A 20,495-nucleotide genomic window follows, 5' to 3' on the forward strand; every position below is an offset into this window, starting at 1 on the left:
TATATTCTCCTATTCTTGCTTTTTTAATCATTCTTTCAACAAGACAGGAGCTACATCAGTTGGGGAGAAAGGGAAGCAGCTACTGAAGCTACACCTCAGTGGATCGTTCTGTTGTCTCCTTGTCATCCTGTGTTATATATTGTACATACTGTTTTCTGGCAGCATCCTGAACCTGTCTCCTTCAACAACCCCCCATCCCCTTCTTCTATAATAACCCCTCTGCCATCCCCTCTCAACTTTCCCTCCCTCTCTTTCTGTCTCCTTCCACCTCACCACATTTCCCTGTTTGTCCTCGTCCTCATTAGCATCCCTCTCTCAATCCTCTCCCCCTCTCTTCTCCAGCTCCCCCTGTGTCTTTATGCTGCAATTCAGCCGTTCACCCTCAGCTCGTGTATTCAGAGTAATTGAAATCGAGTACAGCTGTAAAATAAGCTTTAACTGATAATCACCAACATTACACGCAGTCACTTAAAGGAGGAGCAATGGATGAAAGGACAGCTGTGAGATGGCACAAGTGCCATAAAGACAAAAATGAAAGGAGAGCCAAGTAGCTCTTTTTTCTCTTCCATCCCTCTGTCTCTTCGTCATTTTTTTATCATCAGCTTTGTTCCAGTCTCTCTGTTTCTCTCTTTTTTCTCCCCTTCATGTGCTTACAACATATGTGAAGGGTCTCCTTCCAAAGTACCATATCTGTTTTTGTGAGGAAATATTTTCCAAGGCTAATTATTAATATTCAGTAGTGGTTTTTACCTCTCTGCCTCATGTTGTTCAAATGACAGACACCTTACTTTAGACTTCCTCTTCCTGTGACTTTTACAGTTCTTTGCATTTTTGCTGCCTAAACGTATCTGCATTGTCCTTTGAGACACCCCCTTGTATTAAACATGCACACACATGCACACACAGCACTGAGAGTGTGTATTTGCATGTTATACCTAGATTCCGTTCACTATGCAGTACACACAAACAAAGCTGACTGCTGACTTTCTTCCCCGTGTTGCTATGATGCTCCATCCCTCTATTCCCCAGCCTCCACAGCTCCTGAGGGACACTCCCATGTTGTTGTCTCCTTCAGCTTCCCCTCTCCTTCCTTCCAACTGTCTGTCTTTCTGTTCTCTTTCCTCACCCCTCCCCATATCTTTGTTTCCCATAGCCATCACTTGCAACAGCAATCTGGAGCTCTTTCCTTTCTCTCTCTCTCTCTTTCTCTCTCTCTCTCTCTCTCTCTCTCTCTCTCTCTCTCCATCTTTGCCTGTCTTCCATGTTACAGTTGTTGCTGACAGGCAATTTCTTACAATAGAAAATTTCTCTACCCACATTATTTGTGTCTGTCTCTTACTTTTTCTCTTCAGGGTTGCTTTTGAAAGAGCTGTGCAGAGCAGAAAACTGTTAACCAAAGACTTAGAGATTGTACAGAGATACTACATCCATTAACTTGCTGAAACCATGCTATTATGTTCTTATTACAGAGTTTTACTTTACTAAACTCAATCAAGTATGTAGTAAACATTTTAAATAGGCAGTGCGTATTCTTGTGTACATGAGGATTTTTATGTGAATCTTTGTGGTATGTATTTGCATTTGTTCCCTCCTCTGTGTTTGCGTGTATCCCAAGTGTGTTTCCTCATTTCCCTTGCAAATAGCAGAAACAGAAGGCTGCAGTAAATGATTGATAATGTAACTGCTGAGTCTGTCTGTCTATGTTCAGTTTCTCAGTTAACTTGTGTTGGGCAGTAGCTGCCAGTCATTTTTATTAGAATATTATATTGTACACTGAGCACAGTAAACATTCAGGGCAGCTTCCCCTTATTGAGTTGCACTTTTTTGTTTGGTCTGTTCTCAATTGCTTAAAAATGAATCTTCAGTAGACGTCCTCCCTCTCCTGATTTAAGGATTTATGTGGATCAATAAGTGCTAAGGCCCCCCCCCCCTTCCATTCACTTGCTCAGCTATACAGTATTTCTGATATTGTTCATACTGATTATATACACACTGTAAGGAAAAAACAACTCCAACACTCACAGTGTTCTGCAAACGGTCTCATTTCTTTTCCTAGAAAGCATTCTCCACAACTTCCTCAGTCTTTATTAAAGTACTGATAAGTCATGCCACTTATCTCCAAGAGTAATCCTTAATTAGAATTCAAGCCTGCAACGGATTGACAGAACTGACCTTGGATCAGGCTACACCCTGGATAATGGTGGCCGTCAGCAGCTCTCTTTAATTGGATGGCAGATCTGAGATCTGTCTTGTAAAAGTTGCTGATTTTGAAGGAGCACACTGCAGAGAGAGGCAACAAAACAGTGGTGCATAGAAGAGCCTGGGGAATAGACAGAGAGAGGGATGGGCAGTTTCATGCAGAGCAATACAGACAGTAGATGATTAAATCAAATGATTTGTGAAGAGACACGACATCTCATTTGGTGAACCAGCACCATAGCTCAGGTAGTAATAAACAGATTGTAACTAACACTGTTCCTGTTTGACACGGGAACACTTGTTGGAATGTAGGAGTCTGATCAACTATGACATGTTACTCTGTCTGTATGATACTGCAGAGTAGGTGGCAGAGGGTGCCAATAGTGAGTGACTCATCCAGTTATTTTTTATGATGCCTGGACTGGCGCTCCTTCAAATACATGTGAAGGCCTGCCATAGACCAGTGCTTTCCAGCCTTGGTTCAGTATTTGGCTCACATGTCTGAAATGTATCAAAATCAGAGGATGTGTCCATGATATGGGATGGATTTTTTTCCCTGTAATATATTGCCTACAAGCCAGTAATGCTTACAGTAATTAACACATTCTGTTTTGTTTGTTAAACCCATACAATAACAGATAAAAGGTAAGAATTAATAGTTGTGGTTTTACAGGGAGTTATGTGTTAGAGTTTGTTTGCAAAGTCAGAGTGCCAGGCTAACACTCACTAATAAACATGTTAAGCTGTCGCTCTGATTCCAGTTTTTATGCTAAGCTAATGGCCTGTTGACTCCAACTATGTAGTTAGCTTACAGACAGCTCCTCATTTCTCCTCCATTTCTTGACTTTAAAAACATGTTTTATGTTTGTTTCAAAAGCCAGAGACATCAATAAGTTAGTATTCTGTGCATCTAAGATTATCTGTAGCTGTCTGCCAAATATATTTTGGTGTGTCTGAGAGGGTTTTAAAAGCTGACTGCAATAATTCTTTTTAATTCAGTGCATCAGAGCAATGGCATGATTGATATGAAGATTAACACTAATGTTATATGGCTGACAAATGAGGAGTGGAGCTGAAAGTTGAAGTGAAGTGTCAAGCATTAATTATACTTCTTGTTCAGCAGTGTTGTTCAGACTAAAACAGTCACACAAGTTCAGAAGGAGAAAAAACATGTATGTCACAAAGACACTAGGCAAAAATCCCCACTCTACACATGAATTCTCTGCTCTACATTTTCCTGCAAGGACTGGCAACCTTCTCTGAACCTCAGACGCTAACTGTATGTTCCAAGTTTGAAGACTAGCAGACAGGAGGCTACATGAAAAGCTCAGGGCGTGGAGGCTTGGTAGATAGAGCAGATAGTGCCGCCTCCATTTAGCTAAACCCAATTCCACCCAGCCCACAAAATAAGTGGGATCCAGGAATGCAGCACCCAGCCACGTTGGAGTGATGACAGATCAATTAGCACCTGTTATGTCTCTCAGTCTCTCTGTCGTCATCGTCACACTTATGTTCCTATCATATTTTTCTGTTTCTCCCACCCCCTCTGTCTGAGCAAGAAAAGCATGACAATGACATGCAGTTAACCCCAATTTCCGTTTCTCCCTATCCGCTCCTCTTTCCTTTCCTCCTTTTCCTTGCTCATTCCTTTCCCTTATTCCCTCCTCGTTCTACAACTGCATATTATCTTTCCCTCTTTCTTCTCTGCTTCCATCCAGACTGATTTAGAGTCTCTGGACCCTCGTGGTAGGACTCCTCTCCACCTGGCTGTCACACTGGGCCACCTGGAATGCGCAAGGGTCCTGCTGCAGCATGGAGCTGACGTTAGCAAGGAGAACCGCAATGGATGGACCGGTGAGTGTGTGTGCACTGTGGTAGCATGCTTAATGTACTGTATACACATGACATTACTGGGCTTCAAGATAAAGGAGCTTCATGCAGCATTTTATACAATAATACATTGTTGTCAAAGTAGTAATGTCATTGCAGTACAATTAGGGTAAACGATGAGACCACAGTGGAGATGAATGGTAGTTTCTTTCTTACACCAGTGGTTAAAAATTATGACCACATTGAACCCTTTTACCTCCTTTGGAAGATAAACATTTGGATTTGGAAGCATGGATTTATGCAGCAAAAAAAGAAATCTCTAACTGCACTAGTGTGCTCCATCAGAAATACAGAAATACAGGACTTGGCTCAGAATTTTGTTTGTATATTAAGTGTTTCATACTTATAAAGACCTTTTTCTGTTTGTTTGTTTTCATAAATTATGAATTACAAACTCCAGTTGATTGGAATTGAATCAATATTGTCAAACTGTTCATTGTTAGGAGCCATAGCAATGACCATTGTTAAGGCTAATAACCTATACATCAAGCACAGAAACCTTTGATAAAGATTTGACAAAGGGCGACCAAGCAGTAGTCCTGCTAGGTCCATTCTGTAATGTGTTTAATTTATTATTCAAAGTAAAACAAAATTATGTTCTGGTCTTGCAGACCAGAGGAGTTTATAAACCAAGCATGGCCTGTCATTTGCACTAAAAACCCAATCACAAATAGCCTGAAAATGCTACAGTTCTGGTAGTGGTCCCCTTGGTAACAGTAAGAGATATATTACATGATATATTACACACTATATTTGCAAAATAGCCCACAGTAACATTTCCCACTGGCCCATTTTACAAGGGCACAGTTTTGGCCTCTTAGTGATTCTGATTAGTTTAAAAAAAAAAAAAAAAAAACGCTCATGATACTCACCTCCGCTTTCAAAGAACAAAAGTGGCTTCTGCCACACATCTCCTCTCTGCTGGCACTGTGCAGTGTAGTGTGGAGTTAGATCTGGCAATGACAGACAGAGCATGAAATCAATTAATTTTCTAACCTTGAAATTACATTGGCTGGTATAACAGCCTCTATCGGAGTCAAATATCCCACCTTCATCCATAGGTTTTTGTTGTCACTCCCTGTTTAATTGTTAACTGTGTCATGTCAGTGGGCTCAATTCAGTGTGAGTGTGTGCGTGTGCGTGCATGTGTGTATATATGCCATTACTCACAGGTTTGCTAATAAAGACAAAGAAAGGAAATTGTTCTATAATCGTTCAAACGTACCAACCTGTAAGATTAACAGCAAAGTGGCGGTCTGATGAATGATGGGCAAGCTGCGGTAATTGGTCGTACCAGCTTTTTCTTTGGCCTACTTCAGTTTCTCTTCAATTCTCACTGCCCCCTTAAATTGCTCAAGCACATAAATTTTAGATGAGGCCTGAGTGATTGGCTCTGTTTTACTCTCAGTTTCTCCCTCTCCCTCTCTCCTCCAGTTCTTCAGGAGGCGGTGAGTACCAGAGATCCGGAGTTGGTGCGTCTCGTGCTTCGTTACCGTGACTACCAGAGGACTGCCAAGAGACTGGCGGGCATCCCCGTCCTGCTGGAGCGACTGCGCCAAGTGGGATTTCACACAAACACACGCCTGACACTTTGATGCAAACATGGAAAATGATGCTCTCCTATGATCACACACAACCACATACACAGACACAAACAAGCATATATGCAGATTACATACATGAAACAAACTATACAGGCACATCAAAAGGATTTGTGAGCAGAGATGCATTCATTTGAAATGTAGATTCATCTTTTTGATATTTACATCTTTGTTTTAGGATAAATATTCTTCGCTTTGTTTGAAGGTATTAATAACTTTGTTTACTATTGGACAAGGGAAATACACTCAAAGGATATGTCTCTATGTTGCAAAACTCTGTCTCTGGGTGAACTGAGTCATCACTATCCCCTAAAGGAATACAGAGTGCTATCCTCAAAGCCACAATAAGATTAATGGACAATCTCCGAGTGGAGAGATTGAAAGCTAGTTATAATCCTGAAATAAAATGTGGAGGTGCTGCAGATTGTGCTGAAGCTGCTGCAGCAGTAGAGCTGCAGAGAACAGTGGCAAACAATGCAGGGAACTGCCTTCACAGAGTCTGTCTTCCTGTGCATCTGCACCAGCTGGCTCCCTGATACACCCACACACATGTAATCAAACACACACACGCTCCCTTGCATACTCACACAGTAGACACAGCACCCTTGCGCTCACTGAAAACGACAATGAGTGCTCGCACTCAAGCACACACACACTTGCAGACTTCCGGCACATTGCAATGTTCCTCATGTGCTGCCGCTCTCACCCACATCACTCTCCCCTCCATCCCTCCATCTATCAGTTCTATTATTAACCCGCACACACATACATCCATGCACGCACACACACACTTTTCTGTGCCAGTCCCTCCATCCTTGGCACAGACAATGAAGCGGCATCACTGCATTCGCTCACTCTTTTCGCTTTACTCTTGCTCTTTTCTTTTTCTACTCTCTGTTCATCCATCTTTGAATTCATCACTCTCTATGTCCCCAACTCTCTCTCTTTGTCTCCCTCTTTATCAATGTCTGTTGCCTTGTCATTTCTCATCCTCTCTCTCCATCTCCTCCTCTGCTCTCGGTCCAGGCCCAGGACTTCTATGTTGAGATGAAATGGGAGTTTACCAGCTGGGGTGAGTCCAGTTTTTGTGTCATTCCAGTCCGTAACATAGTCCAGTGCCAACCAGTCAGAACTAATCATGTTATCGTCTCCCTCTGGGGCTGGAGAGGCCTGTTTCTTCCTGTTGTACTGGACACTGATGCTCACACACTTCCTGCCAACAGAATGTAGACAGCATTTGATCCAAAGTACTTTACAAAACCACAAGCTGAGATGAGTCTTTAAAGTGAACTTGTAACAAATTGTGCAGTATGTTTATATATGTGTTGTTGCATATAGCTACTGAAATTTGCTTCTTAGAATGGATTTGATGAACCACTGAGCCCTGAGCAACTGCAGCTAAGAAATGACACAGTTTGATCCAAAGTATGTTTGTGTTTGTCCTTAGTGCCCCTGGTGTCTCGAATCTGCCCCAGCGACACCTACAGAGTTTGGAAGAGTGGTCAGTGTCTCCGTGTTGACACCACCCTGATGGGCTTTGAACAGATGACCTGGCAGAGAGGAAACCGGAGCTTCATTTTCAGGGGACAAGGTCAGAGGTCAAACTCTAGCCTCACTTTGTGTGAATGTGTGTGTGTCTATGGGAGAGTGTGCTATGTCAGGATCTATTTATTTAAGGCACTTCTACCAGTCTTACAAGTATTACAACAAAGAAAACAATACAGATTGAATAGTGAAAACTGATGCACATTATCTCAAAGGAATGGTTTTACATTTTGGAAAATACATTTACTTGTTTTCTTGCCCAGATTGAAATTAGATGACTTCAGGAAGTCATTGTTCATAACACCTCGTAAAATCACTACTTGTTGTTATTACAGCTTTAGTGCAGATTAAACAGAGATACAATGTGTAAATCAATAAGCTTTAGAGGTGATGGTAGGTGGAATGTGTTACCTTTGGACATACTTGTGCTAGGCTAAGTTAACAAGCTGCTAGTGATAGCTAACTGTAGAGACATGAGAGTGGTATCAATTTCTCAGCAAGAAAGAAAATATGTATATTTCCCTCCAATAAGATATTTTAGAGGCCAAATTGTGCATTGGCTTATGAAAGACTGTGAGTGTGTCTTTGTCACATTGTCTTTCACTGGACTCCTTTCTTGCCTTTTCCTCTCCCTTCCTTCCTTTCTTCCTTATTCTCCTTGGTTTTCAATTTGTAAAATTAAATTGCCTCACATTCAGCACCAAAAAATGTGATATCATGGGTCTAATATATATACAGTAATAATGAAACACTGGGCAGAAAGATCATGGAGTGTCAACAGCAATGTTGAAGTTAGTGTTCCTGTATTATAATGTTGTGCAAAATGAGGTCGTGAGGCACCAGAAACAGCAAGACCACTGTTTCTACTTGGTGATCATGTGAATTCACAGGTTCAAACTGAACAAAGCTTAAGTTCAAGGAACACCGTCTTGCATTTATCAGTCACACAGGCGTCAATGTGATATGGAGAAAAGATTCACAGAAACTGGTGCAGGTGTGATTGCACCTTTACTTTCCAGGATGATCCTCTCTCTCTCCTCCTGCCTCTTTCTAGCCTGAATGCTCAGCTCTCTCCACTCAGTCGATTCTCTTCTTGCTCCTCTCTGATTTATTTCACCCAGTTCTTCTTTTATTTTCATCTTCCTTCCACTCACCACTTTAAATAATTCCTCCCCTTCTGACCTTCTCTTGGACTTTTTTGAGTCTCTGCATAATGTCCTGCCTCTCTGTGTTGCTTTCTTCTGGACCTGCCTTTTTGGACTGTTCATTTGTTCTTTCCTTCTCTTGCTCCATCTGCAGCACCTACAGTCTCTTGATACCAATCATAATCTGTTCTGACTTTTCTTTGTATGTACCTTTTTATGTTTGTGTGTTCCAGCCTCCTGCACACGTGTGTGCTGTGGTACTTCTGATCTGCCTCTCTTACTCACTAACATGGCCCTCATTTTTCTATTCCCATCGCTCACCCTCTTGCCTCCCAGACTCAAGCGCAGAAGTGATGGAGGTTGACCATGACAGGCAGCTGGTTTTCTGTGAGACCCTGTGCGTCTCGTCTCTCACAGCGCTGTCACCTGGCCGGAGGAATGGGGGCGCTTGTAGCAGCACAGCCGCTGGTTTGGGTCTCCTGGGGGCGATGCAGCCCAGCGACGAGCAGGTAGCAGCCAGGCTGTCTGCCCCTGTGGTGACCACTCAGCTGGACACCCGCAACATCGCCTTTGAGAGGTCAGACACAATACAGCATATTAAGTTACAGAATGTTTTTTGTTGTACACACAGCCAGAAATACTTAAACAATCTGTATGTAACTATCTGTATTTTTCTTATATAATTTGATGTGTCTCTGATGCAACTGCAACACACAATCCAATAATGTAGAACATATAACCTCACCATTTTGCAAAAATGTATAAGAATCGCAGAGGAAGAAATCATCCATAGCACAAGCAACAATATCATTTTCTCCACCAGCACTAGCTCTATTGCAACACAATATAATTTAGCCACAGGACATGTTCTGCTCTGAGTGCTGGATTTTATTTTTTTTTTCCTGAGTGGAGAAAATCATTCTTTTGTTGTTACTGTTGAATTTCTGTCACTGTTTCACTGTTGCTGTCTCCCACACTACAACCCACAACTGAGTGGAGCAAGTTCAGGCACGTTCTCTGGTGGCTGTCAAAATGTATTTCACAAAACATAGGAAAACACCAACAGAAACAGCAGTGGGGGGGGAATTATGTAGCTTTTGAAAAAATTTATTCATAAGTAATAAAACACACATATTGCTCAATTAAATACACTCTGGGGTTTTGCTGCTATGGACGTATGACCAGTAGCTCATGATGGCAACTGTTGATAAGGTTAGCAAAATGTATCTACTGTGCCCATTGCTGTGTAACAGACTTTACTTAGTTTGTTGAGTTTGTGACTCGTGCACTTTTCCTACTTGTGCACTATGTTTTTACCATTTAATTAGCATTTAATTTGCATTAAAAAACAAAAAGAGAAAATGCATGATGTGGAGGTAGTGAGGGACAAAGTAGCTTCAGGCTGTGTGGATCAAGCTTAGACCACTTAGACACAAAAACTCAACAGTCCAATGCAAGTAAAATGCACCATTACGCATGGAGTTGGAGAGGCAGATAGAAGAACAAAAAGACATGGAAGAGGCACAAAATGGGAAAATGGGATGAGCAGGTGGCTCACGAGCAGTCAATTTAGGAGCTTTTTAATATGCTAACTGTGCAGTTCTGTGTATCAGTTTCACATAAAGTGACAATGATGCAGAGAAAGAAGGTGAGAAGGGAGGAGAGGTGGGCCAAGCAGGGGCACAGAGGACAAAACTCATCTTATTCTGGTCAGGTGGTGAGATAAGACTGATAGACAGAGAGAAAGAGAGAGGGACAACAGAACAAGGGACAGAGAGGGATGGAGGGGAGAAAATGGTAAAGAGAAGGATAAAAGGGGGATAAAACAAATAGGACGGAGGAGGAGATCTGGATGAAAAGGAATAAGGGAGAGAGATGAGAGGTGATAGAAGGCATGTAGTGAGAAACAGGGAGAGAAAGATGAATGGGATACAAGACTATGGGGGAGAGAGCACTATAACCACAGCCAAAAAAGAGGGAGTCAGTAGTTTTTGAGGCAGGAGAAGAAAGGGGAGAGAAATAGACTGCGGACAGACCCAGTGACAGATAGAGACGCAGAGACAGGAAGTAAATGTTAACAGATAAAAAGTGAGTGAATAAGAAGACAGAGAGGAGAATGACTCAAAGAAGTAAGCGGGCAGAGGTGTTGGTTGGGAGAGTAATCATCTCCCTGTCAGACTTGTACCTCAGTGTCACCTCTGCACATTTTCCTTGGTCAGCACTCCTCTCTACATGCCAATAATCTATTTATGATGCTTCAGAGCAAACCACTTTGTCAAGCACCCGCGACAGGACATCAACCTCTGGAGTTAATACGTCTTTACGCAGCCATGCACAAAAACTACAGCACTGCAGTTTTGCTGTTTTAAGGTTGGGTACAAAGTTTACTGAACTCTTAGTAATTGACCTGCAGTATAACTTCAAAGATCAGACAGAGACATCACTTTATGTGACACCGGATTAGTTGTCGAGCAACAGGGTCTACAGCCATGCCGATGGCATTGTGAGGCTGCCCACTTGGCAGATGCCTGTTCAAGAAGTCTCCTTCAGCTATGGGACTGTGTTTGGTCATAAAACAGCAGTGGACAAATATAACATTTTAACCTGATGGTGTAAGAGGATTACCCTGTAGTATACCACCCCGAGGGAGACAAGATTGTCTGTACAACACCCAGTAGTTGTTGAGATAATCCAGTCTGGAACAAAGTGGTGGATCAACAAACCATTACCCTTGGAGCCATGCCACCATCACAGCTAAAAATTGTCACATATTTTAAATATGTGGAAAAAATAGCTGATGTTATATCGAAAAATATTATGACCTTAAAAATGAAAGGGTTAATATGAGGGGGAAATACACCCACTGTGGAGTTCACTTTGTGTTGATTGGTCCAGAAGGAGTTCAGTGGTGTGAATAGATCATGAAGATAGGATATGCCTCACTAACTTCTGGGCAGACTTCCTAATTGCACACTGAACAGTTGATCTTCACTGATGACAAACAAGGACAATGGCTGCAGTGTTTGCAGGCTGTATATTATGGAGAAAAACCAGAGCCTATGACTTGCAATCAAAGGGGAGATCGTTGATCTTACTCTCTAATGTACTGTACTGTACTTAAGATTTTCTCTTAGGTACATTGCTTGGGTCAAGCCAGTCATCCACACAAACTGTGACAGAAACTATACATTGACTGGAACAGAGTCAAACACAGAGAACTGATCTGCAATGTGCTGAATCTGTGTTGCAGGAATAAGACAGGTATCCTGGGCTGGAGAAGTGAGAAGACTGAAACAGTGAATGGATATGAAGCCAAGGTAGAGCACAGGCTGCTCAGACAGCTCACTGATCTGTCACACTGTCCAGAGAAACCACTGCTGTCAGAGCTCAGTTTGATATTTCCTGAAAGTCCACTTCACTTGAAGAGTTTCATTTCCAGAATGAATCATCTGCAAAGTTATTTTAAAACCACTGCTTTAGACATCTGAGGACATAACCTGTTACATTTTAAAATCACGATGGATGGATTTCAGGAACCTGTCATGTTAAGATTTTTCTTTATCTACAACAATTATGCATGAATCCTTTTCTTAGGTGAGGAAATTCATCAGCACATACACCAGGTGGCTTCTCAAATCAAGTTAAAAAAAGATATCTATCATAGACACATGCATTACCTTGACCTCATTTGTTTTCTTGACCCCCCTGCCCCGGAGGGATCGATGGGAGACAAGTGTCAGACACCCAGGACCATCTGTCACTAGTGGTTTAAAAGCACTTCAGACAGGCTCTGCTGTAAAATACTGCTGCCTGAAAAGCATCTATTTTCTGCATCATTGATTTAGAGTTACAAACATAAACAGACAACTCCTGTTGAGCGTCTCTTCTCCCGGATGCTTTTTACCCCTTCCTTTCCCTTGTCTGTCGTCCAGTGTAAACTCTGAATCAGCATCCTGCTAAATTTTTAATCAGTATTTTATTTTTATGGTCACTGGTGAGGAATTCCAGTATTGTTCTGTGGACTGTAACTTGAGGAAGTTGGCCTGCAGACTTGGGGTATAATGTTACACCAAAATTTTAGGGTGCTCAGTGGTCATTTACAATGTAAAAATTAAGATGATCTAACACTTATATATATACTCAATAATGTCTCCTTTGGGGTTCTTAAAACCCTGTGTCCTCTTTAATGGCTTCAGAACATACCCAACATTGTTGTTTCACTTTGATACTTTATGACTTTTCCTACCTTTAGGAGAACTGCTTTTAAACACCTATGAAAAATGATGTATTACTTATGTTTTGGCTCTACAGAATTAGACCCTGGTTGCCCCTGGCTGTAAAACATGATTTGCTACAATGGATTTTCATTTGCTCCTTATCTACGATTATTTGACAGTATTTGTTATAAAGCAGTACCCTTCCTAAATCCCAAAGAAGTCTATAGGGACTCCTGAGTTTTATAAGAGTATGCTGATAAGAGTTGTACCAGGGAGTTTGACCTCTCTGAGGTCTAATTGAGTTCACTTGGTAGGATGCATTTGTTCAATCAGCAAGCCCAGTGGGAGAATGTTTACTGATTTAATACTTTTCTACATATTGGGTTTTAATTACATCAGAAGAAAACAAAAGATATTCAAAGGAATAAAAGGTTGTAGGAAGGAAGTAAAGCCAAAACAGTTACTTGCCTCCTTCTCTTTCAGGTGTATGCAGCATCCAACGTGGAGCTGATCACCAGGACCAGAACTGACCATCTGTCAGACCAGAACAAGAACAAGACAAAAGGTAAGTCACTTTATTTTGACAAGTGTTCATCAGTGCCAAGTGAGCATTAGACATTGCTTCTACTTCAAGATGTCCTCTATGCGTAGGTGCATCACAGCTGCGGCAGCTGAATTTTCCCATTATCACCTCTGTGCCACTGTAACTCCCAACCTAAGTGCTACGACATGTCTGATAAAAGAGTCAGAGATGAGTAATCCCTCTCACCTGAGCTCAGTGAGCTCACCCCGAGGCTCCGGCTAACAGCCCGTAACGTTCACTCGATGGCTGCGTCTCGTTTTCTGGTTCAGATCATAAATCAAACAGGATTAGCAGGCTTCCCTCCCCGGACTGTCGCTGTCAGCCAAGATCAACCATCACACGCTCCTCTGAGAGCCCCTCTCTCCTAGGTCACAATCCCCATCTGCACTCTGCTAATATGCAGGAGGTTGTTCTTGGAAGTGCTACTGACGCCTCAATGAGTGACTCACATTTGCCCTTCCCTTGTGCTACTTTTCATCATTTTGTTAACACTATCAAAAGCTCTAATTGCTATACATATATATGCATCCTAAGATAGGCACAAACATGCTGTATCTTGAGTCAAACAGCAGATCAGTTGGCCAGAGGTCAAAATGTGGACACTGATCCCATAAACCACACTACAACACCACTGACCTTAACAATAATTGATGGACCTTTGCATTGCTCTAAGCGCTCATTCAGTTTCTGGTTAGTGAGGACGACCACAGCACCAGCACTGTCTGAAAATACAAGCCACACTAATAAGCTGATCATATTTCTTTGCTACTCACATCTCTCATATCTAAATGAGCAGCAGCTGCTGGTATTCCCATGCACTCTATAATAAACGAAGGGTTCCTTCACTGAGTGTTTTTAAAGACACTGAAATATTATTTTCCCTCTTAATGTGGTTAATGGGATCTTACATAATTTTCTGCTAAAGTAAAAATGATTTTTACTGTTTGACAGATTTCAGTTTTTTTTCTCTCTTCACTTGGAAAAGTTGGAAAAAGGTGATGTCTTATACTTTCATTCATTGACCAGGATTTAGCAACATTTGAATCAGCATCTGGTGATAGTCAATGTGATGTTTGGTCATTCAAATCTGATCAAATTACATCAGCACTGTCCTGATGGATCAATTCTTTGCATATTAATCTCTTACTGAGTATTACCTAAAGATGTTTTTTTCTTCAAACGTTGATTATTGCTTATTTAGTCATGAGTATTAGTAGTAGTACTTAAGATTTTAAGCCAAGTTTTCAGGGACCTCAGGATCCAAAGAATATAGCTTGACACAGGGTTTAACAAACATTTTCTAGATGAGTTTGTCTCCTAAAGACTCCTCCTGTCATTTTCAGAGTTGGGATTATTGTCATATAGTTGTTGCTTGTTCAGCAAACTCCTGCATACCAGGATATAGTTTTACTGACTATTTACAATGTTTACAACATTGCAACTCACAAAATTTCACAGTCTGTCCCTGCAAAAAGCATAATTCATATCAATTTGTTTCATTTCAGTTTTGTACAGTATGGCTTTGCTCATGTCAGCTTAGTTTCTTAGCAGATGATAAGACCACAACACAAAAGCTTGATATAATGCAATAACTTATCTCGAGCAAAACACTGTAGAGTAAAATGACACAGCAGACAGTTGCAGTGGGAGATAAATGAGCCCATGATTCATTATCTCTTGATGAATGGGAGCTAACTTTTCAGGTTTTAAGTCATCTGGAAGTGTCCAGAAACTTGAGTTTGGAAAACTCACACTAGTGAGTTTGCACATTGTGATTGTGTAACTGCGTTCACTCTGTCTAACTCATCACTGTCTTGTGTCTCTGAACAGGTGGGAAGACTCCACTGCAGAACTTCCTTGGTATCGCAGAGCAACACATGGGGCCTAACAACGGGGTGAGTCAAAAGCTCTATTGTCTTTAAATTAAGTAGACTTTTTTCCACTGGGCTGGGTTTTTGGAGGTGCAAGGTTTTCAGCAGAAAACGGTGTTTTGCTGCTGACATTATGATTGGATTGTGGACATCATGATAATTACTTTGTGAATAGCCATCATAGTGATAATAGTAATCTGAATCAGCACTGTGACCATTGCCACTGTGAGTGAATTATCACCTTCATCATTAGCATCCTAACCATCACCTCCCCTCTTTAGATGGACAGTGAGTGTATGACTCCCAGCCGCTGAGTCCACTGTGTCAACAGGAGAGCATGCCTGCAGTGTAAAACAATCACTCAGCGGCTCCAACCTGCTCTCAAATATTGATTATGTTTTTTAATTTGTTTCTGCTGGAGAGCATCTATGACTCATACCTCCCTCCTACTCCTCTTTCTGTATTCTGTCTTTTCACTCATTTCCCCCTCATTGTTGCCTCTGCTCTTTTCAACTCTCTGTGCCTCGCTCTGTCTTCTCCCTCCAGACCACTGTTTGCTCAGCAGAAGCTTTTTGCAGTTTGATGTTTGCTCTGCAGATATTTTGTGCGAGTGTAAAGCTGTTATGTAGTTTGGTTTTGATTTTGCTAAACCCTAAATTTTAAAGGGGCATTGACTATGATAATCTGCAACCAGAAGAAAAGAGTCTTTGGCAACCTCTGACAGGTTTATTAACATCACACTCAACAGTTGATGAGCGAGCGACTAATTAGCACAGCGACCCAGCAGATGCATCTATGGTAATGATGTAAAATGCTGGAGAGAAATGCTTTGTCATTTGTTCTCAAGTTTGGGTGTAAGAGCAAAGCTTTCTCTTTCATGGAGCTGTTGAAAATGTCAGTAGGTAAAAGGAAAGCCTTGAAATCCCAGTGGGTGGGGAGTTTTTGTTGCATAGCAGGGAATAACAAAGAAAGCAAGATTTAAAAGCCAGAAATCTTTGCACTTAAAGTGATCTTGAAGTCACTGGTACTGATTAACAGCCCTTTCCCTTGCTGACTTCACTATGATTGAGCACTGTCTTTCTCAATTTGTGGTTATATCAGGATTTTTTTAAATGAACTGTATTCATTATTTACAATCTGCAGGCCCTGGTGACCCAGATGTCGAGTCCTGCGGTGACCAACCCTGCAGCGCTGACGGCCGAAGAATATTTCAACCCCAGCTTGTCACCGACTCAGAGGGACATCGGCCACCCGTGCCAGCTCACCACCAAGACCCAGAGGTGACACAGGCTGACAGGAAAATAGACAGGCAGCCATGCATACAGTGAAGTCGCCCTCCAAACTCACCACAAAGTGCCAGAGCTCACAAACTGATGGACGGAGAATAGACAGACACACACACACACACACACATACAGGCAGAGAAAAATCAGCCGTCCATGACAGATGACCACCAAGATCCAGAGGTGAAAGACAGTGAAAGTGGGCAATAACATGTACACACACACATTCACACACTTAGGAAGTAGATTTTTACAAAGCTGGTGAAGAGTCAGACAATTAGATACAGTCTGTCTCTGCAGTCTGTCACACAACTCTGGCTCAGTGACTCAAGGCAAATCATCTTTATTTAACAACTTTATCAAAAGAAACAAAACAACAAATTAAAACAGAGGAACTCTTAGAGACTGAAAGGGAAAGGCAAAAAAATTCAAACTTAAAATCAAACGAGAGCGATGAAGCCAGCAACGATCTCTCCTCTACCTGCCAACCTGCCCAGTCATCTGCCCTGTCTTCCTCTAACTGACGACTGGCCTGTCTGTCATTGTCAGTAGTCAGATTCATTGTTCTTCAGCACTTAATAAAAAGTGACAGGACATCATGAGGATGAAGTCTTTGAGGTTGCAGAGCTGCCTCTCAATCCTGTGTTCATTATCGGACAAGTTAAACTATAAGCATTGATTGGCCTCAGTTTGAACACGACTCAGCAGCTCGTGGACAGTCTTTGTTAGCTGATGTAATTAATGTCTTTGTGTACCTCTGGCCAAAGAACTAATTGCTTGAATGAGGGCATAAATTGCCTCAATTATACTTAAGTCAACAATGGTATTTGGTAATATTCATCTACAGACACTGCCCATGTTACTGGCCAGCTTACCAGTGTGTTCACAGAGTGTGTGTGTATGTGTTTGTTTCCAGGTTTAAAGCCAAGTTGTGGCTGTGTGAGTCCCATCCTCTGTCCCTGGCAGAACAAGTGGTGCCTATCATCGATCTCATGGCGATCTCAAACGCCCTGTTCGCCAAGCTGCGTGATTTCATCACTCTGCGCTTGCCGCCTGGCTTCCCTGTCAAGATCGGTGAGTGCTGGGAGAGGGAGATGGATGCAAGGATGAGGGGGAGGGAGGTTGAAATGATGGCTGGTTAAATAAAAGGGATGAGGTTAATAAATAGATGCAAAGATGAATGGAAAGAAATGAGGACAAATAGAGAAAGGGAGTAAAAAGGACAGAAAAGAAGGCAAATTTGATCGCTAACAAGGATACGCATGGTTAACTGGATGATGAGACTGACACAAAGACACAGTTAACAGATAACTGCAATGAAAATGTCACACTCCTCATCTCTTTCTCTCCATTCTCTGCAGAGATCCCTCTCTACCACATCCTAAATGCCAGGATCACCTTCAGCAACCTGAACGGCTGTGAGGAGGGAACCGGCGTCCGCACCGACAACGACGTCGGGGTGGAGGGGGACGGACAGAGAGACACCCCAAGGACAGACACCCCGTCTCCGGGCAGCGACTCATCCAGTGTCTCAAGCTCCAGCTCCACCAGTGAGAGCACACACCCATACACGCCACAGTGTTGCCAGCTGTATTATAGTGGCATCTCTTCTCAGTTGAGCTGTGGAACTTTATACTCTGTTGATTTTTATTTCAACAAGCTCTCGTGTAAATCTTCACCAAACATTTAACCTGGGCCATACTTCAACAAACATAGTTTACAGTTGCTTTAAGAGTTATGAGCTGTATTTATCACTGGCTTCAAATGCAAGGTTATATACTCTGTGTAAGATTATGGTTTACTTTCATCATCCAATCACTTGACCAGAATCCCAACAGCCAAGTTTAAATCTGCAGCCATGCAGAGGGGAGATATAATTTATTGTGTGACTGCTCAGAAGGAACCTCTGTAGAAATCCTTGATGTTATCTGGAGTTCTACACTCAGCTGAGTGGTGGATATATTTTCAACAATAGTGTGGAGAGAAAATGAGCCATTACAGGCTTATTTTAGTCTGGATTTCTCTTCCTTTCACTCAAAAATTGCTCTTTCCTTTCTCCTTGTCCACACTCCTCCTTTAGCCTGGTGTAGTCTCCTTTACGGTTAGATAACACTCCTTCCTATTTCTTGCCCTCTGCCTTCCCCCTGTGTGCTGTAGTGTCGTGTCGTGCTGGAGAGATTCCCCCGTGTGTGTTTGAGCCCCCACCTGGATACACCATGCTTGGTGGCAAACAGAGAGACAGCATGAGGGAGGAGGAGGAGGACCTGCTGCAGTTCGCCATTCAGCAGAGCCTGCTGGAGGCCGGCTCCGAGTACGACCAGGTGGGCTGACTGTGAGACTCCTGACAGATCGTCTTCTGCTCTGAAATTAAAGACACACCAGTCAGACATCTTAAAAAAAGATTGAGATAATGGGCAGTTCACTAAGCCCTACCTGCCTTAGTTATGGTGCCTGTCAAGATTTCCATTCTCACATTGCACAAATGTAGTTTTTATAGTGATGATGGTGGCAGATGTAAGGCAACCACTCAAAGTTCAAAGTAATTTTTGGAACATTTTGTCCTTGATTTTAGACAGATGTAGACAAAAGCAGGCTTCTCATTTCTAGCTGGTGGACATAATAACAACTTATCAGCTAGCTAATGTTAGCTCTGAAAACACTGTGTGAAGCTCAACTTTTAATATTTGTGTCTATAACTGGTTTTAATGTTGTGGCTGCTCAGTGTCTGCTCCTATATGTCTCCTGGTAAGGTGCTAGGTGAGCACAGATTACAAAAGTTTCTGGATTCAAGCTTCACTCTGCCTGTATCAATCAAGGTGCACAATACTGGCCCTATGAAATACCCAGTACAAATTACAGCAATAAATTCACCAATAAGTCAAGCAAGACCAGACACACAGACACAGTAAAGTAGGAAAAAGGCGACCAGTTTCAAAATAAAAACAATCAATTCTGAAGTAAAATCAATAAGTAGAATAAATTGCCTGTGATGTGTGTAGCCCGGAGCCATAATATTCAACAGTGCCGCGGGAAAGATGCTGCTCTGAAATCCCAGAGATCCTGGTCTTGATGGTCTTTGGCCCTCTTCCAACGGTACAGAAAGAGAAGTATAAATAGGCTCAGGGAGACAGGTCAGAGAACATCCTCTGAGTTTTCTTAGCTCGGATACAGAAGAATGTAGAGGAGAGAGAGGCAAGGTTGCAGCTGAGGATTCGTGCCATAGTTTGTACAATCATCTGCAGCTGCCTGTTGTCCTGAACTGTTGTACTGCTGCTTCAAACAGGGATGAAAAAGGTGGGGACACTTTTCATTACAACTCTAATTCTGAATCGAGACAGGTGTTAAGAGACCATACTGCTGACATTGCATGTGTTGCAGCAGTAACTACAGAACAAGCTTACAGTACAGCCTGTCATCTTCTTGGTTGTAATTTCCCACCTTTCATTCAAGGCCTGTGTTCATTTTACAAGAGTATAAAACCTGACTTGTGGTGTCACGAAAGTTTGCATAGGGTTTCCATTGTTTGTGTGTTGATAGGTGACATCTAATGTTCAACAGTAGACTGTAGCACAAAACTGCACTCACAACGTGCTGATAATAAGAGCACAGTGCTGCCACCCTATATAAAGGGCAGAGAATGGTATTTGGGCACTGGAAACCTTTAAAGGGATGTTGCAAAAAGCAGGTCAGCAGGTCAGAGTACGTGCTTAAAAGTGACATTACCAAAAATATTAATGAAACAGAGGGGAAAATGAACATTGGAAATTCAGAAATAACTTCAGCCACAGTAAACAAAATCTGAACTCACATACTCTCTTCCCTATTGACCACTGAAGGGCATTTTACCTTCTCCTCTTCAACAAAGTGGAATATTCTGCCTGCTCATGTAAGTGGGGTATCACAACTGTAAACAGTTACTGCTGACAGCTCCTCTTTCCCCTTCCTCTCCCTCCGTTCTGTCCTTCATGTTTAGAAGAGTACTGCTGCTTGAGACTGTGTTCCTGGAGAACAGCTTTCTTCTTGCTAGGCCTACCACTAACTAAATGAGCAGAGTACTACATCAAGTATGGCATTACCAAAAAATCTGTGCACCAGCCACATACACACAACAATCAGTCTGTACTATCAAGGGAAATGAAGTGACCCAAAACAATATGTGGC

The 20,495-nt window shown here is 42.1% G+C and overlaps 1 protein-coding gene and 2 long non-coding RNA genes across 3 annotated transcripts in view; 1 reads left to right on the plus strand and 2 right to left on the minus strand.

Moving 5' to 3' along the window:
• Nucleotides 1–20,495, plus strand: part of ankrd13b (ankyrin repeat domain 13B) — a 38,499-nt gene that overhangs the window by 12,028 nt on the left and 5,976 nt on the right. The window contains exons 2-13 of the mRNA XM_018698893.2: nt 3,918–4,053; nt 5,524–5,648; nt 6,717–6,762; nt 7,138–7,281; nt 8,717–8,957; nt 11,631–11,697; nt 13,081–13,162; nt 15,011–15,075; nt 16,195–16,331; nt 17,251–17,408; nt 17,696–17,884; nt 18,492–18,655. Of these exons, the coding sequence (XP_018554409.1) occupies nt 3,918–4,053; nt 5,524–5,648; nt 6,717–6,762; nt 7,138–7,281; nt 8,717–8,957; nt 11,631–11,697; nt 13,081–13,162; nt 15,011–15,075; nt 16,195–16,331; nt 17,251–17,408; nt 17,696–17,884; nt 18,492–18,655 (1,554 nt within the window). The remainder of the gene's footprint in view (nt 1–3,917; nt 4,054–5,523; nt 5,649–6,716; nt 6,763–7,137; nt 7,282–8,716; nt 8,958–11,630; nt 11,698–13,080; nt 13,163–15,010; nt 15,076–16,194; nt 16,332–17,250; nt 17,409–17,695; nt 17,885–18,491; nt 18,656–20,495) is intronic.
• LOC108898826 (uncharacterized) lies at nt 1,930–5,529 on the minus strand. Its single transcript, XR_001963485.2, has 3 exons — nt 5,319–5,529; nt 4,962–5,042; nt 1,930–2,320 (listed from the first exon to the last, which is right to left on the minus strand). It is a non-coding gene; the product is annotated as an uncharacterized LOC108898826 (long non-coding RNA).
• On the minus strand, nt 5,569–8,800 carry LOC108898825 (uncharacterized). The gene is made up of 3 exons (XR_001963484.2): nt 8,702–8,800; nt 6,755–6,903; nt 5,569–5,709 (listed from the first exon to the last, which is right to left on the minus strand). It is a non-coding gene; the product is annotated as an uncharacterized LOC108898825 (long non-coding RNA).

The sequence above is a fragment of the Lates calcarifer genome, linkage group LG21 (assembly GCF_001640805.2).
Source record: "Lates calcarifer isolate ASB-BC8 linkage group LG21, TLL_Latcal_v3, whole genome shotgun sequence".
NCBI lineage: Eukaryota > Metazoa > Chordata > Actinopteri > Centropomidae > Lates > Lates calcarifer.